Source organism: Capra hircus, chromosome 26 (genome assembly GCF_001704415.2).
Source record: "Capra hircus breed San Clemente chromosome 26, ASM170441v1, whole genome shotgun sequence".
NCBI classification, from domain to species: Eukaryota; Metazoa; Chordata; class Mammalia; order Artiodactyla; family Bovidae; genus Capra; species Capra hircus.
Genome location: NC_030833.1, coordinates 35,515,499 through 35,530,558, shown reverse-complemented (window position 1 = coordinate 35,530,558; position 15,060 = coordinate 35,515,499). Strand labels below are relative to the sequence as shown.

The window sequence follows — 15,060 nt, the reverse complement described above, 5'->3', positions numbered from 1 at the left end:
TATGCCAACTCTGGAGATTCACACATCATGTTCTGCTGACTCCTCAGGCAGTTAAAACTGGTTGACATAGAACGGAGAGTGGTGTAATTAAAAATCTCGAACAAATGCTAATAACAGATGACCATGTAAGACGGGGCATCTGAGGTGGCACTAGTGGTAAAGTATCCAGCTGCCAAAGCGGAAGATGCTTTGATCAAGACGGGTTTGATCAAGGGTCAGGAACATCCTCTGGATTAAGAAATGACACCACACTCCAGGATTCTTGCCTGGAGAACCCATGGGCAGGAGAGTTTGGTGGGCTACAGTCCGTGGGGCTGCAAAGAGTCCGACATGACTGAGCACATACAACATTAATAAAAACTCACCATGTTGGACTAGAAAAGATCCTCAACTTGAAAAATGTTAAACAGCATAATGAAGATCATTTCCTATAATTCCACTTCAGGATAATTAAAAACAAAGTGTAAAGCAAAGAAAAACAACTGCTTGGAAATTTCAGAACTCTCCTAAATAATGTTTTAGAATCTTAAACAATATTGCACAGTACTTTAAAAATACTAACAGTGGATACATTAATGATATGTAGAATAGACTTATTCAGTGAAGAAAATTCAAGGGCTCCCCTGGTGGTTAAGAATTTGCCTTCCAATGCAGGGGACGCAGGTTCCATTTGTGGTTGGGGAACTAAGATTCCATAGGCTGCAGGAAAACTCAGCCTGCACACCACAAGTAGGGAAGCCCGCTGGCCACAGTGAAAACCCAGCACAGCCAATTAACTAAAGGGCTTCCCTGGTGGCTCAGATGGTAAAGCATCTGCCTGCAATGCAGGAGACCTGAGCACCACAAGCAGAGAAGCTCACCTACCACATCAAAGACCCAGCATACCCAAAATAAAAGCAAAATAGAATAAACAAAAGAAAATCCATACCATTTATTACTTAACACCTAGTACAAGCCTGTCACAAGGAAACAAACAATAATGAAGCTTAAAAAATTAGCAACTGAAAAGGAAATACAAAGAAAGCAGAGCAGTAAAGAAGTTTTAGCATAACGGGTTTTAGCGTTCTGAAAATCAGAACACTTGATACAAAAATATAAGAGCTGCTTCAGTTCAGTTCACTTCAGTTGCTCAGTCATGTTCGACTCTTTGCAACCCCAAGAATCGCAGCACGCCAGGCCTCCCTGTCCATCACCAGCTCCCGGAGTTCACCCAGATTCATGTCCATCGAGTCAGTGATGCCATTCAGCCATCTCATCCTCTGTCGTCCCCTTCTCCTCCTGCCCCCAATCCCTCCCAGCATCAGGGTCTTTTCCAATGAGTCAACTCTTCACACAAGGTGGCCAAAGTACTGGAGTTTCAGCTTTAGCATCATTCCCTCCAAAGAAATCCCAGAGCTGATCTCCTTCAGAATGGACTGGTTGGATCTCCTTGCAGTCCAAGGGACCCTCAAGAGTCTTCTCCAACACCACAGTTCAAAAACATCAATTCTTCAGCGCTCAGTCTTCTTCAGAGTGCTTACAGAGTGACTATTTTCATTTTCTCTGAGGATGCCCAATGAACTCCATGGACTCTTGTTGAAGCTTCCCTCAAAAACAGCTTAAAATCCTATTGGAAAGTACATGCTCATATACTAGTGGACATAATAAAAGAAACAGACTCACAGATAGAACAGACTGTGGTTACCAGTGAGGAGAGGGAAGGGAGGGAGCGGTAATATGAGGGTGTGGGGAAGAGGCACAAACTACGATGTATCAAATAAGCTACAAGGACGTGTTGTACAACCCAGGGGATATAGCCAATTTTTATAACTATAAATGAAGTATAGCCTTGAAAAGCTGCACATCACTATATAGTACATCAACCATACTTCAATAAAAAAACAAATATGATGATCTTACCAATGTCTTTGTGCAACCATTACTGTTAGTGAAGTAGTAATGCACAAGATTCCAGTCACATGTAGCTTCATGACCACTAAATGTTATTTGAGATGGTTCTGGGCTATGAGCTGTTCAACGAAGTCTTTGTCTCCCATCTTCCACTGAATCCACACCTTTTGTTCTATCTAAAATCTCCCTTTCTTGTGGTGTGTGCTTCATTCCATCATGTCTGACAATGACAGAACAAGGAAAGCAACCAAAGCCCCTGTACCTGGAGGTGACTGAGAGGTGCAGGAAGTCAAGTGTTCTCAAGGCTCGACCCCTCGATTTTCTGAGACGGCCTTTCCTTAGTACCTGAGCAAGTTTCACCCTGGTAATGATGGAGAGGGGCAAATTCCTATCTTTTGTGTCTTCTCTTGAGACACCAAGATCCTTTGATCTTTGCATCAAATAAGGAGCATCTATTTAGTGTAAGCTTGTTATTCTGTGAACACCCACTGGGGTGTGCGTTCAGAGAAACTAATATTTAGGGGCTTTGGTTTTTCATTTTCCTAAAATTGTTCTTGAGGCAGCTGTGGTGTAAACCACGGTGTACCACAATGGGCATTAGAGGACTCTTAGTTCAAATACCAGTTCAGTTCAGTTCAGTCGCTCAGTCGTGTCTGACTCTTTGTGACCCCATGGATTGCAGCACGCCAGGCCTCCCTGTCCATCACCAACTCCTGGAGCTTACTCAAACTCATGTCCATTGAGTTGGTGATGCCCTCCAGCCATCTCATTCTCTGTCATCCCCTTCTCCTCTTGCCCTCAATCTTTCCCAACATCAGGGTCTTTTCCAATGAGTCAGTTCTTTGCATCAGGTATTGGAGTACCAAAGTACTGGAGTTTCAGCCTCAACATCAGTCCTTCCAACAAACATTCAGGACTGATTTCCTTTAGGATGGACTGGTTGGATCTCCTTGCAGTCCAAGGGACTCTCAAGAGTCTTCTCTAACACCACAGTTCAAAGGCATCACATCTTTGGCGCTCAGCTTTCTTTATAGTCCAGCTCTGACATCCATACATGACTATAGGAAAAACCATAGCTTTGACTAGACGGACCTTTGTTGGAAAAGTGAGGTCTCTACTTTTTAATATGCTGTCTAGGTTGGTCATAGCTTTTCTTCCAAGGAGTAACTGTCTTTTAATTTCTTGGCCTCAGTCACTATCTGCAGTGATTTTGGAGCCCAAGAAAATAAAGATTAAAAGATTAAAATTGGTTCAAATAACAGCTTTGTCATTTATTAGCTGTGGGACACTGGACACATCTCGTGTTCTCTATGAATAATTCCCCTTTCCCCATTTGAAAAAGAAAAATTAAAAATTTTTTCTTCTAGTGATATTTTTGAGGGGAGGAGGAGGATAATTTAATGGTAAAATGTGTAAAGTTACTTTTATCTAAGAACTTGATACATTTTTAGACCTTCAAGATGTATGAGTTATATTACCTGGTTTATGTTTAAGAAGGTATAATGTTAGTACGGTACAGTAAAATATTTCAAAAGGCTTTCATTTTCAAGGACGAATATATTAGTATTTGATAAAGCATTAAAGGATAAGCATCTTGTAATATACAACGTTTGCCCTCAAAGTCATAAGTTCTCAACTGGTTACTAATCAGAGAATCCAGACTGTTGAGCAACTTTTTGATTAAATCATTTATTAGTTCACTAGTCATCAACCTCCTGGTGTGTTTATAGAAAACTCACCAGGTTGTTCCACCCCCGACTTGTTAAACTGGAATGCTCAGATGGGTCATTAAAAAAACAAAAAACAAAAAAAACGGCAAGAGCAAAACAAACAGCACCATATTTTAATCTTTATCGCAGGGCTAAAGTCCTTTCAAAAGAGAGATTAAAGTAGACCTGGCTGACTCTTCACTTTCTGAGTTAGAGGCCCAAGTTGAATTAGCAGGGACTGTTATAAAAGCTTTAGGTTTCAGGCTCACAGTCGTCTGAGTGAGAAGGGAAGGCACCAATGGATCTGGCTGTGGTCCTCGTGCTCTGCCTCTCCTGCCTGCTTCTCCTCTCACTCTGGAAACAGAGCTCTGGGAAAGGGAAGCTCCCGCCGGGCCCCACTCCTCTCCCGATTCTTGGAAATATCCTACAGCTAGATGTTAAGAACATTGGCAAATCCTTAAGCAATGTAAGTAGGTTTTATTTTCCTCCAGGGACTTGCAAAGGGTAAGTAAGTGAACATCTGCTTTAAAAAATATATATTAAAGTATATTACAATATTTTAAAATTACTAAACTATGTCATTTTAAAGCAAATACTCCTGTGGAATATTACTTTTTGTCTGTCATTGTCAAGAAAATCATTTCTTGAGTAGAGAAACATTTGGGTCTCTGTATCACTGAACCAAAATGATAATGTGGCAAAAGATTGGAGTATTGCTTTTCTTCTTTGTTTCACCACATTTGCTATGATTTTTGGCTGAAGATAAATGATAAGGGAAGTGTTTTGTGATTAGGGATGTCATTCAAGAAGTCATCACTTATATAAACTGCATGTTTTGTTCAGAATAACCATGACAATTTAACTTCAGTGAAGAAGTGAACTATGCCTGATGTTAAGGAAATAGCTTGGGATCAGGACAAGTATGAGTGAATGAAAGAAAAAAGTCATTATTCAGAGCCAGCTGGGTGGTAACAAAATCCTTTTGGATTTTGCACAAAGCTGCTGTCTGCAAGACATGATGCCAGATGAAAGCAATTGTTCTTCCATGAGCTGCTGCGTGTCCTGGCACTGACTCTGTGATGCTTGCTTGCTTCCTGTCAGTAATAGCAGCGCATCTTAAACTGGGCTGGGCATTTGAATCACTGAGGGTGGCTTTTAAAAATGTAGATTTCTAGTATTTATTACTGCTGAATCAGAATTCCCATGGGATGAGCTTTACAAGTGATCTGGAAGCAGTCAGTTGTATATTGGTTCTGAGGTAGGCATAGGGGTTACTGATGAATGGCTTAGGCACTAGAGGTTGACTAAGCCACGTTGAAATTTGGGTCTTCTCTTTAGTAAAAATTTCTCCAAAGAAAACATGCAGATGGCCATAGACACATGAAAAGATGCTCAACATCACCATTAGAGAAATGCAAATCAAAACTACAGTGAGATATCACCTCACACTGGTCCAAATGGCCTAAATAATAAAAAGTCTACAAATAACAAATGTTGGAGAGGATGTACAGAAAAGAGAACATTCCTACACTGTTGGTAGGAATGTAAACTAGTGCAGCCACTATGGAAAAGAGTATGGAGGGTTCTCAGAAAGCTGAGAATAGAATAACCATATGATCCAGCAAATCACTCCTGGAGACACACCCAGAAAAACTATAGTTCAAAAAGATACATGCACCCCTATGTTCATAGAAGCACTATTCACAACAGCCAAACATGGAAAAACCTAAATGTCCATTGAAAGATGAATGGATAAAGAAGATATGTCACATATATACAATGGAACACTTCTCAGCCATAAAAAAGAGGAAATTAAGGCTGTCTGCTACAACAAAAGCAGAGACATTACTTTGCCGACTAAGGTCCGTCTAGTCAAGGCTATGGTTTTTCCTGTAGTCATGTATGGATGTGAGAGTTGGACTGTGAAGAAGGCTGAGTGCCGAAGAATTGATGCTTTTGAACTGTGGTGTTGGAGAAGACTCTTGGACTGCAAGGAGATCCAACCAGTCCACTCTGAAGGAGATCAGCCCTGGGATTTCTTTGGAAGGAATGATGCTAAAGCTGAAACTCTGGTACTTTGGCCACCTCATGCGAAGAGTTGACTCACTGGAAAAGACTCTGATGCTGGGAGGGACTGGGGGCAGAGAAGAAGGGAACGACAGAGAATGAGATGGCTGAATGGCATCACTAACTCGATGGACGTGAGTCTGAGTGAACTCCAGGAGTTGGCGATGGACAGGGAGGCCTGGCGTGCTGTTATTCATGGGGTCGCAAAAAGTCGGACACGACTGAGCGACTGAACTGAACTGAACTACAGCAATATGGATGGGTCTAGAGATTATACTAAATAAAATAAGTCAGAAAGAGAAATTCAAATACCGTATGATTTCACTTATATGTGGAATCTAAAATATGGCACAAACAAACCTATCTTTAAAACAGAAACAAGACTCACAGACATAGAGAGGAGACTTGTTGCCAAGGGAGAAGGAGGGGGTAGGGGAAGGATGCACTGGGAGTTTAGGATTGGTAGATGCAAACTATTATACTTAGAATGGATATACAACAAGGTCCTACTGTGTAGTCCAAGGAACTACATCCAATCTCCTGGGATAAACCACAATGTAAAAGAATATTTAAAAAATTATATATGTGTAAAACTAAGTCAATCTGCTGTACAGCAAAGATTGGTACAACACTGTAAAACAACTATACTTCAATTAAAAAAAAGGATATTTGGGTCTTCTATTAACTGTGAGACACCAGAAATAAATAGGAGAGTCTTTGAGCCTTAATCTTTTTATCTATAAAGCAAGGTAAATAAACCTAGCTCAGGGTATTGATATGATAATGAGTAATAATCTGAGTACCAATTGCTCAGGCCATGGCAAAATATGATGGTGATATATTTTGTCTTTTATAACATTTTAATGAAGTACAGTTGATTTACAATATTGCATTAGTTTCAGGTATATAGAAAACTCTTGAATTTTTTTTTGCAGTTTATATTCCATTATGCATTATTACTCTGCATAGATGTTAAATAAGCAGGGTGACAACACACAGCCTTGACGTACTCCTTTTCCTCTTTGGAACCAGTCTGTTGTTCCAAGTCCAGTTCTAACTGTTGCTCCCTGGCCTGCATAAATTAAAAGATGCTTACTCCTTGGAAAAAAAGTTATGACCAACCTAGATAGTATATTTAAAAGCAGAGACATTACTGTGCCGACTAAGGTCTGTCTAGTCAAGGCTATGGTTTTTCCAGCAGTCATGTATGGATGTGAGAGTTGGACTGTGAAAAAGGCTGAGCGCCGAAGAATTGATGCTTTTGAATTGTGGTGTTGGAGAAGACTCTTGAGAGTCCCTTGGACTGCAGGGAGATTCAACCAGTCCACTCTGAAGGAGATCAGTCCTGGGTGTTCTTTAGAAGGAATGATGCTAAAGCTGAAACTCCGGTACTTTGGCCACCTCATGAAAAGAGTTGATTCATTGGAAAAGACTCAGATGCTGGGAGGGATTGGGGGCAGGAGGAGAAGGGGATGACCGAGGATGAGATGGCTGGATGGCATCACCGACTCGACGGACGTGAGTCTGAGTGAACTCCAGGAGTTGGTGTTGGACAGGGAGGCCTGGCGTGCTGCGATTCATGGGGTCGCAAAGAGTTGGACGCGGCTGAGTGACTGAACTGAACTGAACTGAACTGATACATTATTACAAAGTATTTTTAAATGAAAATAATGGTGGACCTTTATTATTTTAAGAAAAACATCTGGACATACATACACATATTCCTAAAGGTTTTCATGGGGTTGGGACTGAGGTTTAGAACACACACATTTTACTGAAATTCCCCAGGTGGTTCTTGACATCAATTACATCATAAATTTAAGATAAATTGTATATTGTAGATAGTAACAATTTTAAAGTTATGACATTTATGAAGGACTACCAGCAAGACAACATGACTGTATCTGCTACATTTAGCTAAAGATACCCATTTACTAAGAAACAATAGGCTCAGCAACTGATCTCAAGCAGAAAAATTGTTTCAGTCTGCTATGGTACAACTTTGAATCTGTCAGTAAGTAGTACCATCTTCATAGAATACCTGCTTCCAAAATGTTTGTTAGCACACTTTGAAATTACTCTGCCATCATTAAACATAAATTTTGAAATTATAGCCATCCATGACTTACTTCCAATGAATATTCATTGGAAGGACTGATGCTGAAGCTGAAACTCCAATACTTTGGCCACCTTGTGAAGAGCCAACTCATTGGAAAAGACCCTAATGCTGGGAAAGATTAAGAGCAGGAGGAGAAGGGGACACAGAGTATGAGGTGGTTGAATGGCATCACCAACTCAATGGACATGAGTTTGAGCAAACTTCAGGAGATAGTGATGAATAGGGAAGGCTGGCGTGCTGCAGCCCATGCGGTCACAAAGAGTCAGACATGATTAAGCAACTGAAAAACAGCAAATGACTTAGTTCAGGTAGGTCAGATGACTACCATTCTATTCTAGCTTTCTGAATTTGTAAGGGGGAAAAGCCTTGTAATGCACCTTTCTGTAGCATATCAAATAAATTTCAAATTGAAAACGTGACTTACTATGGTAATGCATGTGCTACTGCTGCAAACTTTGTACAAAGGAAAACAGGCAAGATAGGTATGGAAAGAGAAAAACCTTCTGTTGTTGGCCCTCAAACTGAGTGAAGTTCTGAAATGCAGTGGTGATCTCTGCATTTATAATAGATATCTGTATGTTCTAACTATGTAAATAAAATGGCTAGTATGAAGTGACATTAAAGTTTGTTAACAAATGAATTCTTTCTAACTTTAACCCCAGGGGAAAGTCTGGATAAACGATATAACATTTAAATCTGCTTTGGAATATAAGCAATACAGCTTATACTATATGAAAGTTTTGACTATTTTCCTGTTAGAATTTTGTAATTGACTCAAGTACTATTATATCTCCATTTCTGCATATAAAGATAGTAACTTGTTCCAAGTAATTCCCAGGTAGTAAAACACCTAGAATTTGAACTCTAAAGCCATGCTTTGGTGACTGTAAGATTTTCTAGAACAAATCTGATTGTAAACCATTTTGTGTTTATGTTTCACTAGATCCTCAGGGGAAAAAGGGATGCTTACCTTGATTTTTCAGGTTTTAGAAACATTTCCAGAGGATCAACTTATCTAGTGAATGCAGAGCTTAATTTAACTAAAGTCTTGATTCCAAACCCTTTAAATCTGACCTAAAATTTTTTATCCCTTTTTATCTTTCAATAGATGCATATAATTGTCCTCTGTTCTATCTTGTTGGCTACTTTTCAGTTCATCTCAAATTACAATCTGCCTGGGGACAGAATTTGAAACTTAAAACTAAATGTTTATAAATTTATAAAGCATTGCTACATTTTTTACTAAGCAAAAAAAAAAAAAAAAAAAAAAAGGAGTACATTTAATTCTATGGAACCCAGGAAAGGGGCTGGAAAACTGAATAAGAACCTTCTTGAAAAGTCAAGTACTGACTTTTGTTCTCTTCTTTGAAAAGAAACTATTAATATTTCTACCATAATTTCTAATGCCAAGTATGGCTTCCTTTAACATTTCTCCTGTTTTAAGGAGAACTATATTAGCTTCCTAAACAACAAAAAAATCCAGTGAGATATACACCTGATATAAAGGTACCCACAGTTTCTTATACTGCCTCTGTTTCATTGTTCTTGTCTTCAAAAACAGAAAGAAGAGCAGGACAGGAAAAATAGCATTTAGGTTTTACTGTAAAGTAATTATTAAAAGAGATTAGCCCTGGAAATCATACTTCTCTGTGGTAGCCCTTAGCGTTTAAGGATCAGGAAATAAAATATCCCACTATTACATGAACAGAACCAACTTATATAAATAATGAAATTACTTACCTGTGAGCCCTAGAATATACTCCCTTCTCTGCCGTTTGATTTACATAAGGGAAGACTATAAGTTCCTCTGTCTTGAGAATGAATGAAGGATATGTTTGTTTGAACCACTGAAAGGAGTTTTCTTAATGGCTGAAGACATTTTATAGTATAGAAATCCCTTTTTCCTATTTTGAGTAAAGAACGTCCATTCTAAATATGGTGTCCAACAACTAAAACAATCTGAGGATCTGTTACTTGTCTGTGATGTAAACTGACTCCCCCTTCCATTACCATCCGCTGCCCTCGGGGACCCTTTGGTAGGCGTTTGCTTTACAGCATGCAGGGGCTTGCCCAGTGACTCAGTGGTAAAGAATCCACCTGCAATGAAGCAGATGCAGGAGATGCCAGTTCGATCCCTGTGTGGAGAAGATCTCCTGGAGGAGGGCATGGCAATCCACTGTAGTATTCTTGCTGGGATAATCCCCTGGACAGAGGAGCCTGGTGGGCTGCAGCCCATAGGGTCGCAAAGAGTCAGACACGACTGAAGTAACTAAGCACATAGCATGTATCTAGGATGCTTGATCCTAGAAGTGGCTGCCCACTGCCACTAGGAAGTCTACCAGGTGATGCTTCTGGTGCCAGGCCAAGTTGTCTGCCACCTCAGAGCTGCTGGTGGCCCATAGTGCGGAGCTGCTGGTGGCCCATAGTGCGGAGCTGCTGGTGGCCCATAGTGCGGAGCTGCTGGTGGTCCATAGTGAGGAGCTGCTGGTGGTCCATAGTGAGGAGCTGCTGGTGGCCCATAGTGCGGAGCTGCTGGTGGCCCATAGTGCGGAGCTGCTGGTGGTCCATAGTGAGGAGCTGCTGGTGGTCCATAGTGAGGAGCTGCTGGTGGTCCATTAGTGAGGAGCTGCTGGTGATCAGCCTCCTGGGCTGAGATTCCAGACGCAGGACGAGCACGTTGCTTTGCAGTTGATCCACTTCCAGCGCCCTGTGCTCAGTGGTACCACCGCTCCGGTGTCCCAGGCTCCCACTGGCGCCTCCCCGCCGTGCAATTGCTCTGTGGCCCAATCAGTGATGGGCACCGCCATCTCCGTGGTGGCCTGTTACAAGGTACGGAATGTAACTCCCTGTACTGTACAGTAAGTCTTGCTGCTTTTCTGTCTCATGTATAGTTTTTGTATCTGTTAATCTCTTTCCCTTAATTTGTCCCTCACCCACTTTGGTTACCCGCAGATTTGTTTTCTGTGTCTGTGAGTCTGTTTACAATTTGTATATAGATTCATTTGTATTTTTTAAGATTCTCTATATAAGCGATATCATGTAGTATTTTTCTTTTTCTGACTTAGTTCACTAAGCTTATTCTCTAGGCCCATCCATGTTGCTGCAAACATTTTATTGTTTTTTTTATGGCTTAGCAATATTCCATTGTATGTATATACCACATATACTTAAGCCATTTATCTGTTAAGGGGCACTTGGGTTGCTTCTATGTCTTGGCTATTGTAAGTAGTGCTGCTGTGAACATAGGGATGCGTTATCTTTTTGAATTAGATTTTTCATTTTTTTTCCCCTGGGTATATACCCAAGAGTGAAATTGCTGGATTATATGGTAGTTTTATTTTTAGTTTTTAAAGGAATTTCCACACTGTTCTCCTTAGTGGCTGCACCAATTTACACCTCTTACACTCCCACCAACAGTGTAAGAGGCTTCCCTTTCCTCCACACCCGCTTCAGCATCTAGTACTTGTAGACATTTTGATGATAACCACAATGGTACCTCACTGTAGTTTCAATTTTCACTTCTCTAATTGTTAGTGACTTTTTTTTTTGATTGTTTGTGATTTAAGGAATCTTTTCATTGCATGTTGGCCATCTGTAGGTGCTTCTTCAGAGAAAGGTCTATTAAGGTCTTCTGCTTTATTATGCTGAGATATGTTCCCTCTATACCCACTTCAGTGAGAGTGCTTTTTTTTTTCTCATGAATGGATGTTGAATTATCATACTTATAAATCCCAAAGAAAGGCAATGCTAAAGAATGCTCAAACTAGTTCACAGTTGCACTCATCTCACTGGCTAGTAAAGTAATGCTCAAAACTCTCCAAGCCAGGCTTCAAGCCGTACATGAACTGTGAACTTCCAGATGTTCAAGATGGATTTAGAAAAGGCAGAGGAACCAGAGATCAAATTGCCAACATCCGTTGGATCATTGAAAAAACAAGAGAGTTCCAGAAAAACATCTACTTCTGCATTATTGACTACGCCAAAGCCTTTGACTGTGTGGATCACAATCAACTGTGGAAAATTCTGAAAGAGATGGGAATACCAGACCACCTGACCTGCCTCCTGAGAAACCTGTATACAGGTCAAGAAGCAACAGTTAGAACTGGACATGGAACAACAGACTGGTTCCAAATGGAATCAGAGTAAAAGAGTACCTCAAGGCTGCATATTGTCACCCTGCTTAGTTAACTTATATGCAGAATACGTCATGAGAAACACTGGACTGGATGAAGCACAAGCTGGAATCAAGATTGCTGGGAGAAATACAGATAACCTCAGGTATGCAGATGACACCACCCTTATTGCAGAAAGCGAAGAAGAGCTAAAAAGCCTTTTGATGAAAGTGAAAGAGGAGAGTGAAAAAGTTGGTTTAAAACTCAACATTCAGAAAACTAAGATCATGGCATCTGGTCCCATCACTTCATGGCAAATAGATGGGGAAACAGTGGAAACAGTGACAGATTTTATTTTGGGGGGCTCCAAAATCACTGCAGATGGTGACTGCAGCCATTCATGTCAATGGATGGCAAAACCAATGCAGTATTGTAAAGCAAAATAAAGTAAAAATAAAAATTAAAAAGAAATAAAAGATGCTTGCTGCTTGGAAGAAAAGTCATGACCAACCTAGATAGCATATTCAAAAGCAGAGACATTACTTTGCCAGCAAAGGTCTGCCTAGTCAAAGCTATGGTTTTTCCAGTGATCATGTATGGATGTAAGAGTTGGACTATAAAGAAAGCTGAGCCCTAAAGAACAGATGCTTGTGAACTGTGGTGTTGGAGAAGACTCTTGAGAGTCCCTTGGACTGCAAGGAGATCCAACCAGTCCATCCTAAAGGAAATCAGTCCCGAATATTTGTTGGAAGGACTGATGCTGAAGCTGAAACTCCAATACTTTGGCCAACTGATGCCAATAACTGATTCATTGGAAAAGACCCTGATGGAAAAGATTGAAGTAGAGAGGCGAAGGGGACAACAGAGGATGAGATGATTGGATGGAATCACCGAGTCAATGGACAGGAATTTGAGTAAACTCTGGGAGTTGGTGATGGACAGGGAGGCCTGGCATGCTGCAGTCCATGGGGTCGCAAAGAGTTGGACATGACAGCGACTGAACTAATACTGATATATAAGATCCAGAAATGCTTGTAGTTATGTGTGGGAGAATAAATTATCAACAATATGATGATAATAACAGTCTTAATCATGAGCAAAATAGACCAAATTGTGACTTCTTTTGCTAATATTTGCATTTTCTTTCCATTTCCCAGCTCTCAAACACCTATGGCCCTGTGTTCACAGTGTATTTTGGCTTGAGGCCCACTGTTGTGTTGCATGGATATGAAGCAGTGAAAGAAGCCTTAATTGATCAGGGAGAAGAGTTTTCTGGAAGAGGCAGTCTCCCAATGTCTCAAAGAGTTAATAAAGGATATGGTAGGTGCACATGTGCACGTGTCCAACATTGGTAATGGGGGTGGGGAGAATGGAAAAGAGGAATTTGAAGAGCCCTCAGCAGAGCTTGGTCGATCTCTGAGGCTGCCAAGTGTCAGGTCAGCTCGCTCCTCCTTCTCTAGGGCCTCCCTCCCAGTTTATGTTTCCCGTCCTGGCAGGAATCATTTTCAGCAACGGGAAGAGATGGAAGGAGATCCGACGCTTCTGCCTCATGACCCTGCGGAATTTCGGGATGGGGAAGAGGAGCATCGAGGACCGCGTTCAAGAGGAAGCGCGCTGCCTGGTGGAGGAGTTGAGAAAAACGAACGGTGGGTGAGTCTATGCTCTGTAATTCTGACCTCAGCAGACCGCTCTCTTCTCCAGGGATGCCCATGGAAACATTTCAGGGGCGGCCACATCTTTCATATGGTTCATGGCTTTCAGCCCTCCCATGGAGAAGAGAGAGAGAGAGAGAGGAGAGCCCAGAGGGCTTTTGTGTATCTCTGCTTGTTGTGTGTGTACACCCAGGATGGAGCATATAGTGTGGATTTTTTAAAGGTCATTGAATCCTATTCTGTTTTGAAATTTTTGTTTTCAGATCATTAGGTCATGAAGATAGGAGATTTTGAGTCTCATTTGTGTGTGTGTGCGTGCGTTAGAGAGCAATAGTGTCAGTGTGGGTTGTCTATTCCAGAACATTTCATCAGGGAATACTTGTTAAGTGGACACGGTGGGAATGAATTCATCATGCCCCTCTGGAGGGCATGTGCTTTCACTTAATTGGCCTGTATTTGTATGGTCAACCTTACTCAGATGTCTGAGGGTTTCTTCAGACACTCACTGCCTACAGTTCTAGCCAGTAATGATACTTTTCTATGGTTTTAATTAGTTAGGTATCCTTCAGTGCAGGCCTCATCTACTGTGATTTCCTTGTAAACAACTGTTTTAAAATTATCAGCTTGAGTTATTTAATGTTGCTTCTAAATTACAGTATTGTTTTATGAATTCTAAGAAATAAATACTCTAGAATAATCCTAAAATTTACACAAATATGAAATTATAAAATGATTTATTTGGATTTCAGCCTGCCTTCCTTATTAGTTGCTTCCAACTTCAACTTTCTCTTTACATTTATCTCCCCTCCCTACTGGTAAAGAATCTGCACACAGTGTTGGAAACTTGGGTTCAATCCCTGGGTTGGGAAGATCCCCTGGAGAAGGGAAAGGCTACCCACTCCAGTATTCTGGCCTAGAGAATTCCATGGACTATACAAAAAGTTGCAAAAAGTTGGACATGACAGAGACTTTCACTTTCCCTTGTTTTGTATTTTCCATATTTTATGATACTTTGACATCTTGGAAGGCCTTGCAGACCTTGGGAGCAACTGCCTCTCCCAGGGTTAGTTAATCCTGAGATAGAGTATCACATCTTTTCTATGAGCATGTCTTTGATTTTCAAGCCAACCATCCAGAGCCCATACCCTCTGGATACCTACTTTATGAAACCCTCACACACCAAGCCAATATTCTCCCTGCCCTAAATCAACCCAAGGCATTATGGGACAACCAGGGACCATCCCTACTGCCTAGCTGCTGCTGCTGCCACTGCTAAGTCACTCCAGTCGTGTCCGACTCTGTACGACCCCATAGACAGTAGCCCACCAGCCTCCTCTGTCCCTGGGATTCTCCAGGCAAGAACACTGGAGTGGGTTGCCATTTCCTCCTCCAATGCATGAAAGTGAAAAGTGAAAGTGAAGCTGCTCAGCTGTGTCCGACTCTTCCAGACCCCATGGACTGTACCCTGCTAGGCTCCTCCGTCCATAGGATTCTCCAGGCAAGAGTACTGG

The 15,060-nt window shown here is 41.2% G+C and overlaps 1 protein-coding gene across 1 annotated transcript in view; it reads left to right on the top strand.

The window, feature by feature from the left end:
* LOC102185739 (cytochrome P450 2C18) overlaps positions 3,704-15,060 on the top strand; it is a 33,681-nt gene continuing 22,324 nt past the window's right edge. Inside the window, exons 1-3 of the mRNA XM_018041341.1 lie at positions 3,704-4,065; positions 13,055-13,217; positions 13,394-13,543. Of these exons, the coding sequence (XP_017896830.1) occupies positions 3,898-4,065; positions 13,055-13,217; positions 13,394-13,543 (481 nt within the window). The 5' untranslated portion in view covers positions 3,704-3,897. The remainder of the gene's footprint in view (positions 4,066-13,054; positions 13,218-13,393; positions 13,544-15,060) is intronic.